Source organism: Aquarana catesbeiana, unplaced genomic scaffold (genome assembly GCF_042186555.1).
Source record: "Aquarana catesbeiana isolate 2022-GZ unplaced genomic scaffold, ASM4218655v1 unanchor229, whole genome shotgun sequence".
Lineage (NCBI taxonomy): Eukaryota > Metazoa > Chordata > Amphibia > Anura > Ranidae > Aquarana > Aquarana catesbeiana.
This window is the reverse complement of record NW_027362656.1, coordinates 1,968,818-1,993,806: the sequence shown is the minus strand read 5'-3', so window position 1 is coordinate 1,993,806 and position 24,989 is coordinate 1,968,818. Positions and strand designations below refer to the sequence as shown.

The 24,989-nt window shown below is 47.4% G+C and overlaps 1 protein-coding gene across 1 annotated transcript in view; it reads left to right on the top strand.

Moving 5' to 3' along the window:
- LOC141121776 (uncharacterized) overlaps positions 1-24,989 on the top strand; it is a 427,874-nt gene that overhangs the window by 226,583 nt on the left and 176,302 nt on the right. Inside the window, 2 exon segments of the mRNA XM_073611495.1 lie at positions 13,544-13,747; positions 13,859-14,000. Of these exon segments, the coding sequence (XP_073467596.1) occupies positions 13,544-13,747; positions 13,859-14,000 (346 nt within the window).

Below are 24,989 nucleotides of genomic sequence, written 5' to 3'. Positions count from 1 at the left end.
GGTTCAGCAGGGATCGGTCACATTTCCATCCATGTGTGGTCACTGCCGGATAAAAGTCACTTGATCAGCGGCTGCAGCCAATAGCTTCATCACTGATCTGTGTATTCTGAGAGCGGAGGAGCGCCCCCCATTGTCAGAATACAATAGTGCAGCGGGGAGGATTCCCCCATCCCCCTCCAATGTGTGGATGGGGGGAATCACTTCAGTTTTTTCCTCTCAGCCCGCTGGCTGAACGATAAAACTGAACTATGTATGGCCAGATTTGGAAGAAAGATATATTAATCATCAACTGATCCCCCTGAAGGGGTTATTCTACACTTTACCTCCTCTGATCCTGCAGTGTTATCTCTCTACGTCCTTCTAAATGGAATGTCCTGTGTACATGACATCACTTCCTGTCTGTATCTGACATCACTTCCTGTCTGTATTCCATAGAGACTTCCTGTCTCAGTATAAGTGAGATCACCACCTTGTGGAGATCAGAGGAACTGCAGCCCAGAGAAACGTCTCATAGTGTGAACACGGCCTTATGCTGTGTGTGTATGTACTGTACAATGTTGCCAACCTACCAGATTGAAATTTACTGACACAACACCCACAATTTACTGGCACAGCCAAGTTTTTACTGGCATTTTCAAAAGTTACAAAATTACAGTTTTAAGTGCAAGTTTCAGTATTTAGGGTCCAAATAAGTACAATATGCAATTAACAATGTGGTTTAAGGTAGATATTAAAGAAAAAAGCATATTTCTTATTTCATTTTGAATATAGTAAGTAAGTGGATCAGGGGCAGGATTCAGGAGGGCAGGAAATTAGAATGCACAGCACACACACATGAAATTGAGCAGTGTGCAGCAGCACAGATCACCAACACGTCCCCTCCTGAGTAGGGTGACCACATTTCCAAACTGCCATTCAGGGACAATTTTGCCAAGGACCGGGGGGTTGTTGAATGTAGTCTCGAAGTTGACAGGGATTTCAGGGGCGAGTGATTTGTCAGGTGAATGGCTGGTTTTAGCATCATATTATTTCTATTACTACATTGTAATATATAATGAAATAGTTCAACTCACCATAATGCAGAATCATGAGATCCTCACTTGCCACCAGATGCAGCATGCCACCATCGCCTGCTACCAGATGCAGCACTGTAGCCTGCCTCCAGATGCAGCATGCCACTTGCCACTGTGGCAATACGGCCCGGGGACCTGTTTTAGAGCATGCTGGAGTGGGCCCAGAGAAGGTGGGTGGCAGTGGCGTCACTAGAGTTGGTGTCACCCCACCGGTGTGGTAAAACATGGTGTCACCCCCTACCAAGTAAAGTCCCCCTGCACCCCCTGCCAAGTAAAGTCAGTACAGACCCCCCTTCATTAAGTATAGGCTCCCCTCCCTCAGTACAGACCCCCTCCATCAGTATAGACCCCCCTCCCTCAGTATAGACCCCCCTCCCTCAGTACAGACCCCCTCCATCAGTATAGACCCCCCTCCCTCAGTATAGACCCCCCTCCCTCAGTATAGACCCCCCTCCCTCAGTATAGATCCCCCTCCCTCAGTACAGACCCCCCTCCCCAATAAGTACAGACCCCCCCACTAAGTACAGACCACCCTCCCTCAATATAGATCCCCCTCCCTCAGTACAGACTCCCCCCAATAAGTACAGACCCCCCTCATTACAGACCCCCCCTTCCCTCAGTATAGATCCCCCTCAATCAGTACAGACTCCCCCCCAATATTGTATAGACCCCCCTCAGTACAGACCCCCCCTCCCTCAATATAGATCCCCCTCAATCAGTACAGACTCCCCCCAATATTGTATAGCCCCCCACCCCCTCAATAAGTACAGACCCCCCAATAAGTACAGATCCTCCCCTCAGTACAGACCCCCCTCCCTCAATATAGATCCCCCTCAATCAGTACAGACTCCCCCCAATATTGTATAGACCCCTGCTCCCTCAATAAGTACAGACCCCCCAATAAGTACAGAACCGCCCCTCAGTACAGACCCCCCTCCCTCAGTATAGATCCCCCAATATTGTATAGACCCCCCCTCAGTACAGATCCCCCCGCTAGGTACAGAGTTGCTCGGGCGGGGGGGCGGTCTTAGCTCCTCTCGGCTCAGGCGGGCTTGGCTGTGCTCGGGCGGGGGGGGGTGGTCTCAGCTTTCCTCGGCTTGGCTGTGTTCGGGCGGGGGGGCGGTCTCAGCTCCCCTCAGCTCGGGCGGGCTCAGCTGTGTTCGGGCGGGGGGTGGTCTCAGCTCCCCTCGGGCGGGCTCGGCTGTGTTCGGGCAGGGGGGGCGGTCTCAGCTCCCCTCAGCTCGGGCGGGCTCAGCTGTGTTCAGGCGGGGGGCGGTCTCAGCTCCCCTCGGCTCGGGCGGGCTCGGCTGTGTTCGGGCAGGGGGGCGGAGGCAGAAGGAGCTGGAGGCAGAGCGAACGCCAGCGCTAGCGGGATTTGCTAGCTCTGTCAATTTCATTCCGGGACACTGTATTGTCCCAGAATGAAGGTGCCCGGGACCCGGGACAGACCTGCTAATTGCGGGATTGTCCTGGGCAATCCGGGACACGTGGGCACCCTACTCCTGAGTCACAGTGACCATCTCTCTCCATGCCAGGTGGTCTCTTCAGCCCACTCCAGTCCAAACAGCACTAACAGTCCCACTCCCAGCTTGTCTTGCTTCCGTCCCGCAGACCTGCACATGAGGCTCTGGCCGCTCCACTTGGCTCTTTTGCACCATGACATCACATGACAAGCGCAGGCACCGCCTCCACCAGACCCGCCACCCTCCGGTACCACCCGAACACACTGTAACAGGCACTTGGATGGTCTCCGCCGGCTCCGGACCTGTTCTGCATCTGCGCAGTTCCAAATCAAGCATCACAGCGATATTTTTTTTACTGCCAACCTTTTCCTCTTATTGGCGTTTACTGGCAGGAGAAAAGTGCCCATTTTTTACTGGCTGGTGTATGAAGAGGCGGAGCTCTGAGTGTGTATGAAGAGGCGGAGCTCTGAGCGTGTATGAAGAGGCGGAGCTATGAGCGTGTATGAAGAGGCGGAGCTCTGAGTGTGTATGAAGAGGCGGAGCTCTGAGTGTGTATGAAGAGGCGGAGCTCTGAGTGTGTGTGAAGAGGCGGAGCTCCTGCTGGAACAGCGGTCGGAGGAGGAGTCTAGGAGGGAGATGACAGAAAGCGCAGCCGACTCTCAGGAGTGAGCGAGGAGGATCCAGTTCCTTTGCCATCGGAGGTGAGGAGAGTGTGAAGGATGTTGGTGACTCTGGTAGATGAAAAGCTGGGAGTCATATTGCTCTGGTGAGTGGGGAAGCACTACTAAGGGGGCGCCCTCACCATCACGTGTGTAAGAGGTGGAAGAAGGCGTGGCTACACTACAGCTGGCACAGTTTGGAGCACCGAGAACTTTACACCTTATCAACTTTTCATTGGTTGGTGGATTTTTTTAGCAAAATAGGTTAATTGAAGTAGATGTAAAGTGGAAGCAGTGGACTTGCAGAGAACAGCATCTTGAGCACAAAGCTCTTTATGTTGTATATGAATTTGCACATGGATCAGTTTACATAATTTATTGATAAACACCATAAGATCAATGAAGTAGGTGTAAAGTGGAAGCAGTAGATCTGCAGAGAATATAATTTGATCCCCTAGCACTTTATATATGAATGTATCCACATATTTTAGTGTATTTGTGATGATTTATGTGCACACACAATAGGACAGCGCTGTGACACATAATGCTCTTCTAGTTGATAAAGGGAATACTTACCTTTGTTACAGCAGCAGTCCGGTATAAGTTATTTGTGTAGGTATTTGAGTTGTTACACATAGCGCGGGTTTTATTCTATTTATATTGGTGACATAATTGCCCAAATCTGGGGATCAGGAGCCATTTCCACCCTTTACTCTCGGCTGGGGTTCTTTGTATCCATATAACAGATGTTCTACATGACTAAATCTGCAATCAATTTTACTGCAAAATCAAAGGGGCCAAAATGTCTCCCCCCCGAGCAGTAATATATTTCTATCCCCCTTGGTGGGAGTGGAGATGACCCATCTATAAGGATATACAGTACATACATACACAGCACAAGGATGTGTTCACACTACGAGATGTTTCTCTGGGCTGCAGTTCCTCTGATCTCCACAAGATGGTGATCTCACTTCTACCCAGACAGGAAGTCTCTATGGAAGACAGGAAGTGATGTCAGGTAAAGACAGGAAGTTCCGGGTGAGAGGTGAATAGAGCGGAGACATTACTGGAAGTGGCTGTAGAGGAGGTAATAAGATCTTATTTTCTATTTACACCCAGTAACCCCCCCCCCCGTCATGTCCGTCCTCTTCCTCCATAGTCACTGTGATGTCTTTTATCTCCAGCAGATGATGATACACACATATATAGTGTAGATTAACCCCTTCAGGAGGATCAGTTGATGATTAATATATCTTCCCTCCAAAGCTGGCCATACATGGTTCAGTTTTATCGTTCATCCAGTGGGATGAGAGGAAAAAACTGAAGTAATTCCCCCATCCACACATTGGAGGGGGATGGGGGAATCCTCCCCGCTGCACTATTGTATTCTATAAGGATGAGCTCCGGCGTGTTCGCATGCTGCACGTGCCGATCCCGCCAGGAAGTCGGCACGGCGCAGCGCTAATCACAGGCAGTGAGACATTTCCCGATGTGTGGCTGCAGAGCTCGGGAAATGTCTCACTGCCTGTGATTAGCGCTGCGCCGTGCCGACTTCCTGGCGGGATCGGCACGTGCAGCATGCGAACACGCCGGAGTTCATCCTTAGTATTCTAACAATGGGGGGCGCTCCTCCGCTCTCAGAATACACAGATCAGTGATGAAGCTATTGGCTGCAGCCGCTGATGGAGTGACTTTTATCCGGCAGTGACCACACATGGATGGAAATGTGACCGATCCCTGCTGAACCAGCTGAATTTCCATGTCTCTATGGTCAAATCCCAGGTCACCATGGTGACTAGAAATGGTGTCCTGGCCCCTGGGCTCTTGTCAGCCCATTCTCAATGTTGGTCTGAATAATGTTTTTGCCTGAAACCCGGACACATTATTCAGACAGGAATGTGTCTCGGAGCGGGGCCAGGCGGGAGGGTGAGGGGGGGGGGGGAGGAGATGATGACACCCGACCTGTGAAGTGAGGGGTGGACTGGGCAGGACAGCGGCATAAGAGGACTCATCTCACTGAGCTCCCGCTGCTGAGCTTTCTCCTTTCTGCGGCCGCATTACTGTCACCATCGGTTCCTGCTTCCCCCCACAGCTGCCTGTGTCCCTGCAGAGCCCTCCGACAGAACAGAGAGGAAGGAGAGGACCGAATCTCCAACATGGCGCCGCCTCGGGACTGCCACAAAGATCCCCACAAGGTGCTGAGAAACAGGACTACAGAGTCCTTACAGGAGTAACCAGGACAAGCCTGCAAAGCAGCCAGCTAAGAAACCAGCCAGGGAGGGACATGCTGCTTTATGTATACAAGATGTCCTCTCCATCCACTCTGCTCTCACACACTGCTGGGGGAGATGTACAGGACATGCAGGAGGACACAGGGGAGGGGGGATTGTATTACTGTCCTGAATTCTGCACCCTTGTCCTACATCCTGAATGTCCTGAGGTGACATACACCCTTTTATGGTACCCTGTACCCCATGTACTCCATTCTGCACCCTCTACCCTTCCCCTCCACTCCATATCCTGCATTCTCTACCCTTCTTCTGCATCCCATGTCCTGCAGTGACCTGCTCCCTTCTCCGGCACCCTGCACCCCATGTCCTGCGTTTTGCGGTGACCTGCACCCATTTCTGGTAGCCTGTACCCCATGTCCTGCACCACATGTCCTTCACCCTTTTTCTGCACCTTGCTCCCCATGTCCTGCATTCTGCACACTGTACTCTTCCCCTGCACCCCATGTCCTGTGTTCTGCAAACCTTTCCTGCATCCCATGTCCTGTGGTGACCTACACCCTTCTCTGTTACCCTGCACGCCATGTCCTGTATTCTGCACAATGTTCCCTTCCCCTGCACCTCATGTCCTGCATTCTGCACAATGTTCTCTTCCCCTGCACCTCATGTCCTGCATTCTGCACCCTTTTCCTTCATCCCATGTGCTCCGGTGACCTACACCCTTCTCTGGTACCCTGCACCCCATGGGGGGAGAACCTCTGGGGGAGTCAATAATGGAGAAAGATCTGGGGGTCCTAGTAGAAGACAAACTGAGCAATAGCATACAATGTCAAGCTGCAGCTACCAAATCCGGCAGAATATTTGCATAAAAAAGGTTATTTTCTCAAGTCGTCTTCCAGGACGGCACCCTGAGAGATAACTGGTCCCACCTGACAGGAAATACAATTAAGGAAGAGGTCAAAAACCCCCGCCCCTCCCTGTGCTCCTCAGTTTTTTAATTGTGTTTCCCCACAGCGAAATGTTTTGTTGTTTTCTAATAGACCTGAAGCCAAGTGCTGGTGGTCTCTCCCTGGGAGCCGGACCGCAGGCTTGTGAAGCATTTGGGTCTGATAGGGCTTGCCCTTCCTTGGGGGGTTTCCAAAACTTCCTCGGGGGGGCAGCATAGTTTGGAAGAGCCCCCCTGAGTGCTGAAGGACCCTGGATACAGTGGGGTACCCAGAACTTCAGGGATCATTGTTTCCTGCTTCCTCCCCCTTACCTGGCAGGTGTCCGTTTAGTGGGGGAGCTGGCGGTCGGATTTCCCGTGGGGCATGCCGTCGCGGCGGGCCCCGAATCCTGGGACTCCGGGTCACACGGTGTGGCTTGCAGGGGAGAGGAGATGGTGCCGGCTGGTGCTCGAGCTCCATCTTGTCAGTGGCGGAAAGAGGAATGGCGCAGCTTCCTCCCTTGCACCAAAAATGCCGCTGCCGCGTGTGCCACGAGGGCAGGTTACTTTTGGGTCTCTGAGACTTTGGCAAAATGGTGGCGTCCTAGGACACCAGGAGCGGAGGTCTGGCCATCAGTGGAGGCGGGCGTCTACAGCCTTCTCTGGCCAGCATTAAGCACCACTCAGCAGGACAAGCTGCGGTGTAGAGATGGAGCGAGAGGAGGGGCCAGCAGCGGCAATAGCAGTGGAGGAGACCACGGGGGGTGAGTCTACCTAGCTTGAGAGGGTAATAAGTGGGGGAGGGTTCCCCTAACTCTTACCCCTGCAGGGTACAGTAGTGGGTGATTTCTGTTTGAAGTAAGTGTGAAAATGTGTCTCTTTCAGGGGAGGCGTCACTGCCCAGGTGGTCGCCAGCCGTCCTAAGTATAAGACCCCTTCCCGTTCCAAGAGGTGTGGATACTGTAAGAACAAGTTGTCACAGGACCACACAAAACCCTTTTTGCTACAAGTGTATCCACAAGTTAGCTGGGAAGGAGACCTCTCAGGTCATGAGGGACTTTCTCTCCGTACAGACGGAGATATTAACGACCTTCAAGGCTTTCCAGGCAATCCTGAAACCCAGGAAACCTGAACCTCACTCTAGTAGGGCCCAGGCAAGGGAAGGTTCATCCTCACAGGAGGGCCCCCCCACTAATAGAGCAGTAACTCGGGATCCAGGTGGCAGATTTAGACACCCTGAATCCCTGCGGTCACTGGCCTCTCAGGACTCTGAGGAGGAGAAGACCGAGGTCTGTGATCAGAGCTTTTCTGATGTGGGGGAGGAAATAGAGGACAGCCAGAGGGAGGAAGAGGACTCCAGATCAGGCAGACACATCTTTTCTGCAGATGATATGGAGGGTCTCCTTAGAGCAGTGTATGCTTCAGAAGAGATCCAAGAGCCTACAGCTCAGTTTTCTGCCCAGGACAGGATGTACAGAGGCCTGGTTAAACCCTAATCCTGGGTTCTCCCATTCCACCAGGCCCTCAAAGACATTCTGAGAGAATGGAAGGAGCCTGAGAGGAAGCTGTTAAAATGTAAGACCTGGAAATGCAGGTGCCCCCTTAAGGAGGAAGAGGAGGAAAGATTTTTTTAAGACGCCCAGACTAGATGCTTCCCTAGCACAGGTGTCCAAACAATCTGACCTCTCCTTTGAGGATGCAGGCAATATCAGCGACCAAATGGACCGAAAGTTCCGAGACCCTTCTGCGCTCAGCCTGGGAGGCCAATGCTGCGGCCATGAGTCCAGCCTTGGCATCGGCCTGTGTGGCCAGGAACGCAGAAATGTGGGTCACAAAGTTGATGGACCATGTGTCGCCAACTTCCAAGTCCAAACATGTCTTGGACTCCTTGGAGGTGATTGGTAGAGCCGTGGTCTACTTCGCTGACGCAGCGGTCAAAAGCAGTACGTGCGACTGCTAAGTCCGCGGCTTTTCTGAATTCTGCAAGGAGGGCCTTGTGGGTTAAGACCTGGGATGGGGACAACACATCTAAGACATGTTTGTATGGTCTACCTTTTGGGGGTTCCCTACTGTTTGGTTCTTGGTAGGACCAGGCCCTTTCTAGGCCTACAGAGAAGGGCAAGAAGTTTCCAGTACAACCTAAGAAAGATAGGGGAAGATTTTTTTTTTATGTCCCCAGGTTAATAACAGGTTCAGGGATAAGAAGGAAGGCAAGAAATGGGGAGTTGGTAAGGGCAAGCAAAAAGGAGGCCGCCTCTTTTCTGGCCCAAAATCCATTAACAAAGATATCAAGGGACGTCAGGGTCGGGGGGGAGGCTCTCTCACATTCTCAATCAAAGCTCCCACATCCTTTGGATAATAAGCGAGGGCTACAGGTTGGAACTACTCTCCTCACCTCCCCCAAGCTTCCTTTTAACCCGCCTACCCAGGGATCAGCAGAAAGCGGTTTGTCTTCTTCAGAGCATCAGGCAGCTGGCAGAGCAGGGTGTTATAGTACGTGTCCCAGTAGAGCAACGCAGTTGAGGGTTTTATTCTCACATCTTTGTGCTCCCAAAGCCCTCGTGAAAGTACCACCTTATAATAAATTTAAGAAGGCTAAACAGGTTCCTATGGTACAAGAAGTTGGGAAGCATCTTCTGAAGGAGGTATTTATGGTCATGATAGACCTAAAAGACGCCTATCTTCACTTCCCCATTTTCCTAGGGCACCAGGAATTTCTACGGTTTGCAAATCTCTCGGGTCAGGGCGTGGAGCATTGGCAGTTTTGCGCCCTACACATTGGGCTGGCAGCCAGCCCCAGAGTTTTCACAAAGTTCCTTGCAGAGGTGGTTTCATACTTCCATCTCCAAGGGATATCGCTGATCTGGACAACCTTTTGGTTTATAACCAGAGTCGCGATCTCCTACTGTCCGACCTGGACAAAGTAGTAAGTACCTTGGATTCCCTGAGGGTGGTTAATCAGCCAGGAAAAATCCTCTCTGATTCCAGAGCAGACCAAGGTTTATCTAGGGTTGCTGGTAGATTCAGCTCACAGAAGCTCTTGTTGCCCCCGGGGAAAGTAGAGGGCCTGATAGCTGCAGTCTCGTCCCTCCTAGAGGCAGAGGAGGTCTCCTTCAGAGGAGTTATGAGATTCCTCAGGTTAATGATAGCTTGCATTCCTGCGGTGCCGTGGGCTCCACCACAGGATTCTCCAGCAGTTCCTCCTATCCTCCTGGGATGGAAAAAGGGGAGCCTTAGACAAAAAGATCTCCATTCCAGGAGGGGTAAAGCAGTCTTTGCAGTAGTGGCTCAACCCTCAGAGGTTGGGGGAGGGTCACCTCTGGGCTCAGCTCCAAACCCTCAGGGTGATGACTGGGGTTGAGGGGCACATCTGGAAGAACTGCAGGCCCAGGGTGTCTGGAACAGAGTTCAGAGGGGCTTTTCCTCCAACTTCCGGGAGCTCTTGGCGGTTAGGGAAGCCCTAAAGGCTTTTGAAGTAAGAATCCAGGGGAAAGAAGTTCAGATCCTTTTCCGACAATTCAAGCATGGTGGCCTTCCTGAATCACTGGGGGGAGCACCAGGTCCCGCACTCTTTTGGGCCTGACTCAGGAACTCCTGGAGTGGGCGGAACAGAGGATCAATAAATAAAAATAAAAAATAGAATTGCGCTAAATATAAGATGACTGTGCACACATACATTAACTTAATAATATAGTTACGTACCCATATATAAATATCACATCTAATGTGAACAAATTGTGAAAAATGTCATAGCACCAAAACTAGAATAAACAATAATTGGTACAATCAAAAAAAAAAAAACATGTAAAAAGTCCAGAACATATAGTGACAATATCACCCGTGGAAATGCAATTGGATGATAAATTAATCTAAAAAGTCCATCCATAAATTATAAAATCCTTGATAGTATAAGGAGAGATAGTGCCTGGTCCACCACCAAAGAATATAGGTTTGCCGCTTACCAGAGACCCATGATCCCCCCCCTACAGAGGATCAGGGAAAGCCTGTATTGGAAGCTGCCCTCTGGAGCATAACAGATACAGCCAAAACCTGGATTCATTGATGGTATAAGTGTGGTATCCAAAACACACCCAACGGAGCTTATATAACTTCAGATCTCATCATAACATCCCCAGCTCGCAAGTGGATAAGTATGGCATGTAAAGATATAAGAGGCTCCGATAGTGTAAAACATTCAGACTTTATTAAAATGTTAAAAACAATGTTGCGCTCACATTATTACAGTAGAAAAAGCGCCTGTATGTCTGGTGCGCTGGCTGGTAAGAACTCAGACAAGCCCATCCTACTGGAAACAGCAACAGCGATACGAGGTGATGTAAGGGCATCGCTCCGTCCTACGCGTTTGTAATAGAATTATGTCATCCAGGTTCCCACTAGCCTTAAGACACACTCTACATGGTCTCTGGTGACCTCTTGGGCAGACAGGGCTGGAGCATCGGTAGAACAGATCTGCAGAGCAGCCAGAACACTTTCCTGAGGCACTACAGGGTGGAACTGCTGTCACCTCAGGATTTGGCATTCGGTAGAAAGGTTCTACAGGCTGTTGTCCCACCCTAAGGTAGGCCTGAGCTACTTGCTTTTCTCTCAGTGTGCCGTCCTGGAGGTCGACTTGAGAAAATGACCAGTTACGCTTTCCAGTAACGGTGTTTCTGGGAAGTCTTCCAGGAGGGCAGGCCTACTTCCCACCCGTTTTTTTTGTGCTGAGGTTGTATGAACATTTGGGGTGGTTCTCACTCTCGTGCACTGGTGTGGGTCAATACTTGTTCACAACTGAGGAGCACAGGGAGGGGCAGGGGTTTTTGACCTCATCTTTAATTGTGTTTCTTGTCAGGTGGGACCAGTCATCTCTCAGGGTGCCTTCCTGGAAGACTTCCCAGAAACACCGTTACAAGTAAGTGTAACTGGTCATTTTCTCCAGAGATAAATCTATAATTCTACCACTTTATAAAACTCTGGTCAGGCCACATCTAGAGTATTCCGTCCAGTTTTGGTCACCAGTCCTCAGAAGGGATGTGTCGGATCTAGAGAGAGTCCAAAGGAGGGCAACTAAATGAATTAGGGGGCTGGAGGACCTCAAATATGTGGAGCGACTACAAGCGCTAAATTTATTCTCGTTGGAGAAAAGACACTTGAGAGGAGGTATGATGGCTATTTACAAATATCTCAGTGGTGATCCCAACATAGAAAAAAAGCTCAGGGGGTGTCAGAGGACACGGGGACACACAATGAGATTGGAGGAGAATCTGTTTAACCTTAAGCTGCATAGGGTTTTTTTTCACTGTCAGGGCGGTAAGAATGTGGAACTCTCTTCCACAAGTGGTGGTGGAGACTCTTGGACGTGCATCTTAAAGAACACAATATTCAGGGGTGTGGAAAATGATTATTGACACTGACACACGTGCACCTACACAGGTCGGACTGGATGGACTATTGTCTTTATTCAACAATACCTACTATGTAACTATGTCCTCCATTCTGCACACTGTACCCTTCTCCTGCATCACATGTTCTGTGGTGACCTGGTGACCTACACCCTTCTCCTGCACCTTGCACCCCAAGTCCTGTGTTCTGCACCTCACAAATTACTTGCCCAGCCCCACACTTCCCTTAAAAACTCTCTTAACATTTTTAGTTGGCTCCTAGATTCAAAGCAAATTTATAGAGCTCCAAATTAAGTGACTTCCTCCCCTCCCCTTCATCTCCTTCATTATGTAAGTCATGCTGAGATAATCTCCCATTGCCTGAGCAATATTCTCATTTGTCTCTGAGCTCCTTCTTGCTATTCCTCGTCCTGCCTGTTGTTTCCTTGGATTGATTTTCTGTGTACTGACCCCGGCTTCATCTCTTGGATGCGCTCGTCTGTTGCTTGTCCTGACCTTTATCCTGATTCCTGGATCTCCTCCTCATCTCTCCTCCATATCCTCTTACACAGCTTTTCTCCACATCTGCAGTGATCCTGGGGGGTGGAAACTTGGCACCAGCACTCGGCAAAATCCATCCCCATCATTAGGAGCTCTGGAGAAAATTGTCTGCTATTTACACTCCATTCTGATCACATGAGAGCTTACTTTCACAGATTCCTGACAGATTTCTGTATGGTAAAGGTCAAAGTTCACTCTTCAGTTTAGGAGAGGTAGGACACACCCAGGAACAATGATTTGGTTTGCACAGGAGCCTCATATAGAGGACCCCTCAAATCTCCCCATCCAAATGTCCCTCCATCCAGAGTCTATATGTCCTATGACATCACACTGACCTCACAGCTTCTCCTCCCAATGTCCATCCATCTGACTTTTTTTTCTGATACTCTTAGGATGTGGGCGGACCCTTGGCATCCCAACTAGCGAAGTAGGACTGTTGGTCCTGCATTGTATGTAATGACATCAGAATGCCTGCTACAAGCTTTTAACCTGCATATTGTGGGGGTCCTGTGTGGGTAAATTATACCTCAGTCTGAAGTGAGGCTTTAATAAAATGGAATCCTGAATGGTGAGGTGAGGAGGATTCTGGGAATATCATTTAAATTTTACTATTTGTGTTCATATCTAGAATTTTCCACCTGTGAAGTCTGGAAATCATATGATCATCACATTGCCTCCACCTCCCTCCCTGATAGAATAGAGAAATACAAAGAAGATTCTAGAAGTCACCATAGAGATCATGGAGGAGAGGTGAGCGGTGCTGGGAATTCTGGGACATTATCCAGTAACAGACAAGGGATGTGTCTGGATGGTGACTGTATCATTGTGTGTGTCAGGTTCCTATAAGGTGTCAGGATGTCCTTGTCTATTTCTCCATGGAGGAGTGGGAGTATTTAGAAGGACACAAGGATCTCTACAAGGACGTCATGATGGACAATCAGCCGCCCCTCACATCACCGGGTAAGAGGAGACTTTATTGTAAAGGAGAGAGCAGTACGGAGGGTCCACCTAGATCCCCCATCATCTGATAAACACATAGAAACAATGTATTCAGTCAGTGTGTGTGTTTCCTACAGATGGATACAGTAATGGGAACCCACCAGAGAGATGTCCCCGTCCTCTGTATTCCCGGGATTTCACACAGGAAGGTCACACCATCCCTCACCATCATCAGGTAGATAATTGACAATTATTGGTAGTTCTGATTTATACACAGCATATTTGTTACAATGAATGTTTTATTATATATTCAGAGTGGAAACCTCGGGGATGATAATATTGTTAAAGAAGAGTATAAAGAGGAGGATGAGGAGTATGGAGTGATGGAGGAGTTTTCAGAAGGACACAAGGATATGATGGAGCCACCAAATACCAGGAACCCACCAGAGAGATGTTCCCATCCTCTGTATTCCCGGGATTCCACACAGGAAGATCACACAATCCCTCACTGTTACAAGGTTGGTGGGACAGAGCTTAAAAACACACTTATAGAGATTTTTTATGTGATGTCACAATAATGAAGCTTATAGCTTACAGATGATATTCTCTCTATAATTTTCTTGTTTCAGAGTGGAGATCCAATCGATATAGAATTTGAGGTTAAAGCAGAAGAAGAAGAGATGTATGTGAGGGATGATCAGCAGTCTATGGAGGAGGATGGAATAACGGGGACATTTATAGAAGAGGACACTCCTACAGAGATCAGCACAGGTGGGTCATTAACACTAAATACATTCCTCCACCCATACTGCTCACTGATTGGTCCAGAGTAGGGCGGGGACTGGGTGATATCAGCCTGTAATTCCCTGGTCACTTTCCTGAGCTGTGTTCCCCGTCCTGTATTCCTGTATTTTTCTCGGATAATCTTCCTTATCTGTGCTGCAGACACAATTTATGTATCTAGACTGGATTTATGGAGATTCTGGGGTTCAGCTGGCAGCAACATGTTCATTTTCACCATAGGCGTTACTAGATCTAGGCGCCTGGGGTATGTGGTTTGAGTCTTCTGCCCCATACCCGGGTATGGCAAGATCTCTGACAGAACAATCCTCTCAGGATTACTTCTATTGTTTTCTGGTTGTGCCGGGTGGAGGGATATGTCTGTATAGTCTCAGACCCAAGTCACTGAGTACAGTCTCAGGAGATGGGAGGAAGTGGTGTGGGACCTCTGCCACTTGTTTCATGTAAACATTTAATCTTCCACTGATTACTGAATACCAGTATTATAAGTCCTGACCCGTACACTGTATAATTTATATTGTACATTACATACTCCTGACCCCTGCACTATATACTCTATGTTGTACATTACATAATTCTGATACTATATAGTCCTATCTGTTATATCTTATACAATATGTTGTACATTACATAGTCCTGACTTCTGCTCTCTCCTCTCTACCCACTGCTATATATACACATAATATGTATTCTCTTTTGTTACACCCATTTTCTACCAGCTGGATATTTTATATCTAATGATTTGATTGGAGCACAGGCTTTTACATGTTTATAATAATGTGATAACACTCTCAGACTTTGGAACCTTAAACATAAAGTGATAATGAGGGAGGAGTCAGTAACCCAATGATGGTGGTCTTCAGGATCAGTCCAGTCTTCATCTTGGTTGTTCTCCCCCCATCCTCACACTCTGACCTCTGGTGGGGCTCAGCCCCGCTGTTATTCGTGACTAAATCATGTACTAAATAAGGAAGTGCAGGACTTCTTGTGTTGGGAAGATGGCAATGAGTGATAGAGGGGGTGGGGACACTCGTCCTATAATCCCCTCATCACTGTCACTCCTATAAAAGACAGTTCTCGTTTCCTCACTCTCTGACTAAGATCCATGAATAAAGAAATGATCTGGTAGGAGATTCAGAGATGTATTAGTTGGTCAGTGGATTAATTGGCCTGCATACAGAATGCATTATTTATTTACATATCAGAAAATACAGCTCAGTACACCATCCATACATGTCAGTAAATGCCTGGGAACTTAAATGTGAGAGGAGCAATGCCTCCTGGGGAAGAGAAGGAAGCAAGTGATTCTAAAGGCAGAAGTTTTTTTTATCTTCCTATTGGGGAACTCTATACTATACTTTGTAGCTTCCTATAGGGGAACGCTATACTATACTTTGTAGGTTCCTATAGGGGAACTCTATACTATATTTTGTAGCTTTCTATAGGGGAACTTTATACTATACTATACTTTGCGTCTTCCTATAAGGGAACTCTATACTATACTTTGTGACTTCCTATAGGGGAACTCTATACTATACTTTGTGGCTTCCTATAGGGGAGCTGTGAAGGCAGATGAAGCCAGAAGTCCCGGGGGGGGGGGGATCCAGAAGAGGAGAATCATGGCTGCTCTGTGCAAAACCATTACATTGAGGAGGTAAATAGGGGTGCACCGAATGTAAATTTTGGTGCTGAAACCGAAAATGAAGGATGCACTAGACCAAAAGCCGAAACCGATACCAAAAATGACAGTTTTTAAAAAATATTTATCTTTATATACAATGATATAACCGCTGCAATATTATACAATCTAATATATCCTAAAACTAACATAAAGGTATTACAAGAAATTGCAATGTTACAAATCAGACCACATTATGCTTATCACATCCTCTTGGCTGGTCTCCAAATGTAGTAAGAGAGAGCTCTGCTTGCAAACATTCCTTTTTCACAAACGCACCTCATCCAAACCCCCTCCCATTGCCTGCCCAACTTTGCTTTTGGACGAATCACAGTATCTCTGGGGCATTTCCTCAACAGGTTATATTACTGACCGTCTTGCCATAATTGGCCTCTGGGGCAGTGTTTGTCCATGAATTGCCATTACCTGACCGGAGTCAACTTTCACAGATACCTGGGTCCTTGATCTCCTGTATCTCCACTCCTTCATTATCTCTGTCAGATAGGTTCTCTTTGAAGTTCGCTTGCAGAGCAGCTAATCAGAAATTCTCATAGACAGATCGGAGCCAGCATTGTCATACTCAGCTAGAAGCTTAACGGGCATCCTGTCCTCCAGGAAGTGTGAAAATCTCATCCTTTCAAAAACCATGGGAGTCTGGCTTCTCTTGGGAATAAGGAAACATATGTTCAAAATCCAGAAATCTGATATTCATGTTGAATTCCAACATATGCCGCTTTGCGCCTAAAGGGCGCATACCTCCCTTCTTCAGACCCGGCTCCTATTGAACAGCCATAACTGTCTTAACGTGTGTCGCTCCCCAACATGTGTTTCCGAACCAGTACCTATGGAACCGTCCTTAACGTATTGCATTTTTCAACAGGAACATCTCCTATGGAACAGTCCATAACTGTCTTACTGCGTTATGGTTTTCAACATGTGCTCCAGAAACAGCTCCTATGGAACAGTCCATAAGGGTCTAACCGTGTTGCGCTTCCCCACACGTGCCGCTTTGTTACTGGGTGACACACCAACATCACTCTTCTTTGACAGCTTCCATGTCACCATTCTGTGTCTTCTTCTTTCCGAGGGGTGCAGTACAGGCAAGGGGTGTCCATTAACTCACAATTCACCAACACACATTCAGAGCAACATATCAACCAGCTTTCAGATAGAGTCTCGAGGAGGGCCTTTTGCCCATATTACTAGCCTAAAATACACCTTTATCACACTATACCATAACATGAAATCAACCCATTACCATAATATATACATATATACTTATGATCCATCAGATTACGCATTCCGCTCCCAACCTCCTATAACTCCTCAGTGTAGATACGGGCCGGGATTAGGCAGGTTCGCTCAAAATGGCGTTTCCTACCGCAATTCTGGCACGTCAGTGGTATTTCAGGGTTCTGAACTGGCAGCAAAGCCTCCACCTTGTATGAAGAGACCTTATCGTCAATTCGCCGCTCCACCTGCATAGATAAATGTGAGACCTTCCTATACAAATGTCGAGTCCAACAACACATACCAACTTGAACCAATGACGAAACTGCAGCAATAATGAGTAATACTACAACGGGATGTATCAAATAATTCAAAATACTGTTGGCCTTACTGGAATGTCCAAATATTACCTCCCACCAAGACCCTCCTACATCATTTCCTAGTTGATGTACTACCTCCTTTATTACATTCTGGTCATGATAGATGGCTATAGTAGCATTAGCTCTCCCTTGCTGCAGCATCCTCATAATGCTCTCATCTCTATCCCAATCTTTTAACCATTCCTGTATCTTCCTTCCCATACCAAGGTTCAAGGCTCTCAGATTAACAGGGCGGTTCTGGTTGACATCCACATACAGATTGGCAATATGCGGTACCACATAATTCCATTCCTGTGTCTGGATTTCAGAGACACCGCCAAGGGTACACCATGCTCCTTTAGCTATTGTCAGGTTCACAGAACATCCTAGTTCCATGACTAACGTTACGTTAGTATCCTTTAGGACAAAGACACAAACTCTGCCATGTCCCAAATAATACACCGGTGTTCCCTTCCCAGCAATGTTCTCCCCATCCAGAACACAGAGTTCTCATCCACCACCGTGTATTGACCTGGCATACAAAGGACGTCATGGTCATGCCTCCGACAGAGGCAAATAACCTGCCTCCAGTTCCCGTCCTCTCTGATCACATGTGGGTAAGTTAGCCTCAGATGCAACAAAGTAGAATCCCCAGTCAGCAAGCCCATCGATATCACTGAATACACAGATTGAGTCTGCACTTCTGTATATGGGATCAATGAGGAAGCGTAACATTTGTCATAATCCAAATTAATACAGCCCATCCAGGCATTCGCCCACCAACTTGGATTAGTGTAAGAGATGTGCTTTGGTAAAATCTTACTGAGCTGTGATGCCAACTCATAAGGCCACTGCCCCCCATACAGGGACTGTACAATCAGCTTGATGTTGGTTGATAACTCCGCCTGTCCCTGCGTGCACGCCAGAGCCCATGATATATTTTTGCCCTGTGTCACCACACTATCTACCAACCTCTTAAAATGGTGGATAAAATCTTGAGCTACTTTTACCTGGGTATTTATGTGACATTGAATATTATCAAGAATGTCATTAATCTCTCTCTGAGCAACAAAGCTCTGCTTACTGTCTGAAGCTATAGCTGAGAGTTTGTTCCTCAGGAGATCGATGTCCACCTATCCCAGCTCCTATTCCCCCCCCAATATAGTGCTGAATATATCCCTCCTCTTTTGGTTTCCCCTCAGAAATAAGCATCCTGCATGAACCTCATTCTGCGTCCGCCCATCTCCACTGATATACTGACCGCACTTGATTCAGTGTATACTCACATATAGGGTAATAGGATTTTACCAACCATTGCGAGACATTGAAGTGCCATGTGGTGAAGGCATACTGTACCCTGGTAGCCAGCATTTGGGACGAGCTCAGATCTATTTGTAGTGGTTCCCCTTTCTCTAACAGAGCATGCCCCCGTGTGTAGTCACTGGCATTACCTGTACAGGGTTTCAACCTCCCAGGTGAGACATCAACCAGGCGTATCTCCCCCATGTCCAATTCTGGTGTCCCACATGTCCAGTATCCGAGAGCTTCTCTGTGGGACTGATAAGACCGAGATACCATCCCCACAAGGAAATTTTCACCCCATTGATGTGTCATCTGGAGCTCCCTAGTTTGGCCAAGAGACACCTTACTATGTCTAAGTGTCATCCTCCTGGGCCTCTGCGCCCTATTACTTTGGTCATGCCAATATATACCACACACAAAAACATATTTCTCTTCTTTCAATTCTTCACCGAAAACCCCATATCCTATGTGCCTTGCTTCCCAAGGTTTGGATAGATTGGAATTTTTCCATAACCAATAACCTGTTTCATTCATATATTTATATAGTTGCATCCACAAACGGCTGGAGGGCTTCCGGTATGATATTTTTCAAGTCTTGTTTATACGCACGTCCTTGAGATGTTGAGTTAGGATTAAATCGTCCAAAAGCAAAAGAAACTTTGTATTGCAAATTGCCATGGTGACCCCATTGGTAAGTCTCTGGTAACTTAGGACTCTCTGATATAATCCTGACCTTTCTCCTTCTCTCACCTCCCCCCTGCATCTCCTTCTGGCCTAACAAGTCCAACATTGATGATACAATTGAAGTGGATGCATGGTTTTCCTCAGGATTTTCCCTTTTCACATCCTCCCCTGAATATTCGTCTGAATCAATTTGAGATGTTACATGGCTCAGATGGATCGCCAACACGACAATTATGATCCTTCCATCCATTCTCCAGAGACCTTGCCAATCTTTGCTCCACCAGGACTCTGGAAAAACAAGAACAATAGCAGAATCAATTCTTATCAGCAGTACCTTTGACATTGATCGGCATGAACCCACTTTTCTATCTCCCTCTTTTTCATGCCTTTTGCACCCTTATTGTCAATGAGCCGCTTCACCTTGACCACCTGATCACTAAGGGTCATGGTGACTGTGAAAGGTCCAGTCCAGTTTGCATCCCATGAAGGCTTGGAAACAAAGTTCTTTACCATAACCCTGTCTCCAATCTTCAATCTAATGGGAGGGCTCTCAGGCTGCTCCTTCTCTTTAGGTGCCATGTTACTTCCACCAAATTGCAAATATCCCTGTACCTGTTCCTGTAGCTGGACCAGAAATGTGTCCCTTTAAGCACTCTCTCTCAAGGGGGTACTAAGTATTGGGTCTGCTGGATGGCTGAGGTTCATCATTCTCCCCGTCATTAACTGATATGGGGTTAATGATGTACCTTTTGCTGTAGACCCTCGTACGGCCATCAGGATTGAAGGCAGATGAATCAGCCAGTTCTTTCCTGATTGTATTACCATCTTTTTAAGCCTTTCCTTCAATGTTCGATTAATTCTCTCAACCATCCCCGTGGACTGTGGATGATACGGTGCATGGAATCTCTGTTCTACTCCCAGCAACTCACAAATAGTTTTCATGACCCTGCCGGTAAAGTGATTCCCCCTATCGGATTCCAGGACTTTGGGGAACCCCCATCTTGAAAAGACTTCAGTCCACAAAGCTCTAGCTGTGGCAGTAGCAGAGTCCTTTTTTAGGGGTAGAGCCTCCACCCATTTTAAAAAGACATCCACCACTACCAGTAGATATCTGTATCCTCCAGGGGCACTTTGTAACGGACCAACAAAGTCAATCTGTTGATTTTCCCAGGGGCCATTGGCTACCAATACCCTTGCTAATACTGGTTTCTGTTCCTTTGGCCTAGGGTTCATTTGTGCACATATCAAACATTCCTGCACTACCTGTGAGATTGTGTTTCCTATTGTCTCCCACCAGTATCTAGTTTGCACAAATTTCAAGGTACCCTGAACACCCATGTGGCCTGTTAACCTGTGATTTTCAAGGGCTAAATCCTTTTGATGCTGGGAGGGCACTAAAAACTTTCGTCCTTCTGAAGTTTCTCTTAACAGTAGATCGTCTTCTAGTACATCATTTTGGGAAGCATCTGCCGCTTTCATTCTAAGCTGCTTTCTGATCGAGCTCAAGGCCTCATCCTTATTCTGTTCATCTGCTAAACATGGGGTAGGTGTCCTTAGCACCGGCAGGAGTTCATGTGAACCTGCTTTCACCTCCTGCTCCTCAAAATTATGTTTCTCCCAGGCCTGCCTCCCTTCAGCATCATAGGGTGAGAACTTGACTCCTATCAGGGCTGCCTCCTTTGCCAGCTCATCTGCCTTGTTGTTGCCCACACTAACCTCATCTCTACCTCCTTTGGCGAGCTTTCACCTTAATGATAGCCACTCTCTGAGGCTCCACACTTGCTCTTCCCCATATATCTCTTGGCACCGCACTGTACCAAGTCTTTCCCAGAGGCATCACTGAAGCCCCTTGACTGCCACAAAGGCATATATTCAGTCAAAGACCTGTTACATAGGCGCTGTCAGAGAATATGCTTATGGGATCTGAACTAAGATGTGTGATGGCTTCTCTTACTGCCTCCAGTTCAGCTCTTTGGGCAGAAAAGCTTTGAGGGCATTTGTTCATGATTTTTTCATTGGTCTGGGGGCACCACAGGGCATACCCTGTGTGAAACGTTCCTCCCTCCCAATATCTTGATCCATCCACCCAGATTTTAAGGTCTTCATTACCTGTTGCTAACCGGAATACCTTCTGTGTTCTGGTCCAATGTACCTCCCCACAGTCATACTGCTCCCCCTCATATTGCATCAATTGTGGGAGAGTGTAGGTGGCATTATGGGTCACGGTAAGGTTTCTGGGTGTTAAATCCACTAGCCATCTGGCTACCCTTTGGGAGGATACTCCACTGAGGGTACATTCCAAAAGCATTTTAATCGGAGAATGGGGTGTCTGCAGAATGATTTTGCCAAATCCCACGACATGCTCTGTGGCAAGAACCGCACAGTGCACTGCCAAAAAGGTTTCTGACACATTCATCGAATCCCCTCTCTACTGGGCTTAGTACCCTGGACCAGTATCCAACAGGTACCCATTTGCTCTGCCTCTCCTGCAGCAACACTGCCGTTATCGCTACTGCAGAGGCATACACTTGTAGTGCAAAGGGCAAATCGGAATTCGGATTGCTCAAGGCCGGGGCCTGCATCAGACTCACCTTTAGCTTGGTGAAAGCTTGCTCATGCTCTCCCAACCAGTCTAAAGGGTCTGTTTCCTTCTTGTCTCCTTTGAGAAAATCATATAGGGGTTTTGCCTTTTCCGCAAAGCCCTCAATGAAGTCCCTGCAGAAACCGACCATCCCCAGGAATTGTCTCAGCGCAGTCTTAGTGCTTGGTCTTGGCAATTTCCTGATAGTTTCACATTTGTTTGAGTCTGGAGTCCTTCCCCCCCCTGTGAAACTATCACACCCAAGAAACATACTAAATCCTTCATAAATTGTGCCTTTTTGGGGTTTAATTTCAGACCTGCATTCTCAGTTAGTGTCAGGAGTTCCTCCAGCAGAGCATAGTGTTGGTCTTTTGTCTCAGTTTGGAGCAAGATGTCGTCCACATACTGAATGATGCATTCCGGCTCAAAAAATGTCTTCAGAATGTCCACCATACAGATGTGAAAGTATGTGGAGCTGGATTTGAACCCCTGAGCTAATCGACAGAATGCATACTGATTCCCCTGAAACGTAAAGGCCAGCTTGTATTGGCTATCCTCATGCACGGGAATTGAAAAATAGCCATTTGATATGTCAATTGATGAGTACACTTTTGTTGAAGGTTCCAGTGCTGTCATGTCTGGCATCTTAGCAGCAACATTTGTAATAGATGGGGTGCATCTGTTTAGCGCACGGAAATCTACGGTGGGCCTCCACCCCCCCTCCTTCTTTACTGGCCAGAAGGCTGCATTTGTTTTAGATTGGCACTCTTAAATTACATTTTGTGCCAGCAAATTCCTCACTGTGCTCTCTATGCATGGGATAGACTCGGGCGGAATTTTGTACCTACGCTGAGGTGGAGGATCAGGGCCCTCTATTTTAACAATCATGTTAGAAACTCTACCACATTGCGCTTTAGAAGTTGCCCATACTTTGTTATGTTGCCACAAGATTTTAGCCAATATTTGGTCCTCTGTTTTCAGCAGTACCTGTGGGTCAAGGATTTCATTTGTTTTAACTGATGTAACCTCACAGCTGTCCATGACCACGTGCACCTTGCTCTTGTATCTAGACCTTTTCCACAATACCCAATTACATAGATCAAGAATCAGTCCATGTGTCCCTATGACATCCGAGCCCAAAATAGTGCCCTCATGTGTTGGGGAAAGAAACAAACTATGTTCTACACATAACCTCTTTAGTTCTATGGGTACAGGTATTGACTGCTCAGAAGGTACTAGTTGTCCTCCGAATCCTCTCAGGAGAATTTGTCTCCCCGTAGGATCCTTTTCAAGTTCGATATTCCTTACGCTGACAGCTGCTCCCGTATCCAAAAGTATATTTGTGTGATGGCCCCCTACCGCCCCTTGGATACGTGGTCTGCTGCCTTTGTCCCTCTCCAGATGACATACTAGGGACAATACCGGGGCCTGACATCCCTATTGTTTAAAATAAGGATTGGTTGAGGGTGGGATTTTATATTCCTCCTGTTTTTTTTTAATCCTTTCCCTGTCCTCTGTAACTCCCTCAAAAGAGGACAATATATTGTAGCATCAGGTGCCTCACTCGGCTCCTTTGCCACCTTATCTGGTCCAGGTTTTTGCTGTTCTTTCTTATGCTTCTTCATACCCGTGCTCCTCCTAGGCAATTTACAGTCCTTCATTAGATGGCCTGTATTGCCACATCTGTAGCAACTGCCTGCAAATCTCACTCTCCCTTCGCTTTTAGCTATCTCCGAAATTCTTTTGTGGGGCCTATTGTCCTGCTCTGTCTCCCGAACTCAGTGTTTATACAGCTCTGTGTTTATAAAGGTCTGGTATGAGGTGGCATTCCCCAGTGCAATTCTGGTATGGTAATTAATACATGTGCACTTATTAGCCATACAACACAGAAAACTACTGTCATCAGGAGACGTATCAGGACAATTGTATGTGGCCTTATAAATGAAAAGGTATTCGCTGCAAAAGAGTATTGGATCCATTCCCCTCCTAAATTTTGTATTCTCTAGGGCGTCTGAACCCCTAGTATCTCTTCCTCCCATTATGTGCTGCATCTCCCTCATTCTATCTGCCGAGTTTCCCCAATTCGAGTTTAACTCGGGAGATAGACACTTTATGACTTCCGACTGGTGGTTGCATTTTTTCACACAGTTGCGATGGAAGCCAAGCGCGGAGGAGTGCGCATGCATCCCTATTATTTAAAATGTACTGTGCCGCCATCGCTTCCAGCCTGTTTGAGAGACTAATGGGCGAAGCACTAGTGTCAAATTTTCCCAAACTCTGGAACAGATTTGTGCGATCTTGTATGGAGAGTGTTGTGGATTGGGTGCTACCCTCCCTTCTTATAATTCCTAATGCCGCATACACAAGAGTGGACTTTACGGCAGACTTTGCCCGGCGGATGGGATTTTGTCGGACAATTCAATCGTGTGTGGGCTCCAGCAGACTTTGTTTTCTCAAAAGTTGGACGGACTTAGATTTGAAACATGTTTTAAATCTATCCGTCGAACTCGAGTTCGGTCAAAAAGTCCGCTCGTCTGTATGCTAGTTCGATGGACAAAAAGCCACGCTAGGGCAGCTATTGGCTACTGGCTATGAACTTCCTTGTTTTAGTCCGGTCGTACGTCATCACGTACGAATTTGACGGACTTTGGTGGATTGTGTGTAGGCAAGTCCGTTCATTCGGAAAGTCTGTCGTAAAGTCCGTCAAAGTCCGCCGGGCAAAGTTTGCCGTAAAGTCCGCTCGTGTGTACGTGGCATAATCCTTGCCCAGTCCTTTCTGGCCCAGGAGTGAAGAGAGAAGAACTTTGATTTGGAGATTCTTCAGGATTGCCAGCCAAATATATTGGCTGTTGTTCGATCAGCATCCTGTCTCCCAGCTCCTGTGTCACAAAGGGATGTGTATCCTTGCTAGTACAACAATGGCTGTGCGCTTTCTCCATTGCCTGTGCTTTCAAAGATAAAATTGCATAATCTTTTTTGGGCTAGCTGATTCTTACACTCTTGTAATTCTCTTTTCAACATTTCTATCGCAGTTTCATTACCGGCCTCTCTTTGCCCTAAAGATGTAATACATTGTTCCCTTAACATACATGTTTCCTCCAATTCATCCAATCTCTGCTCTAACA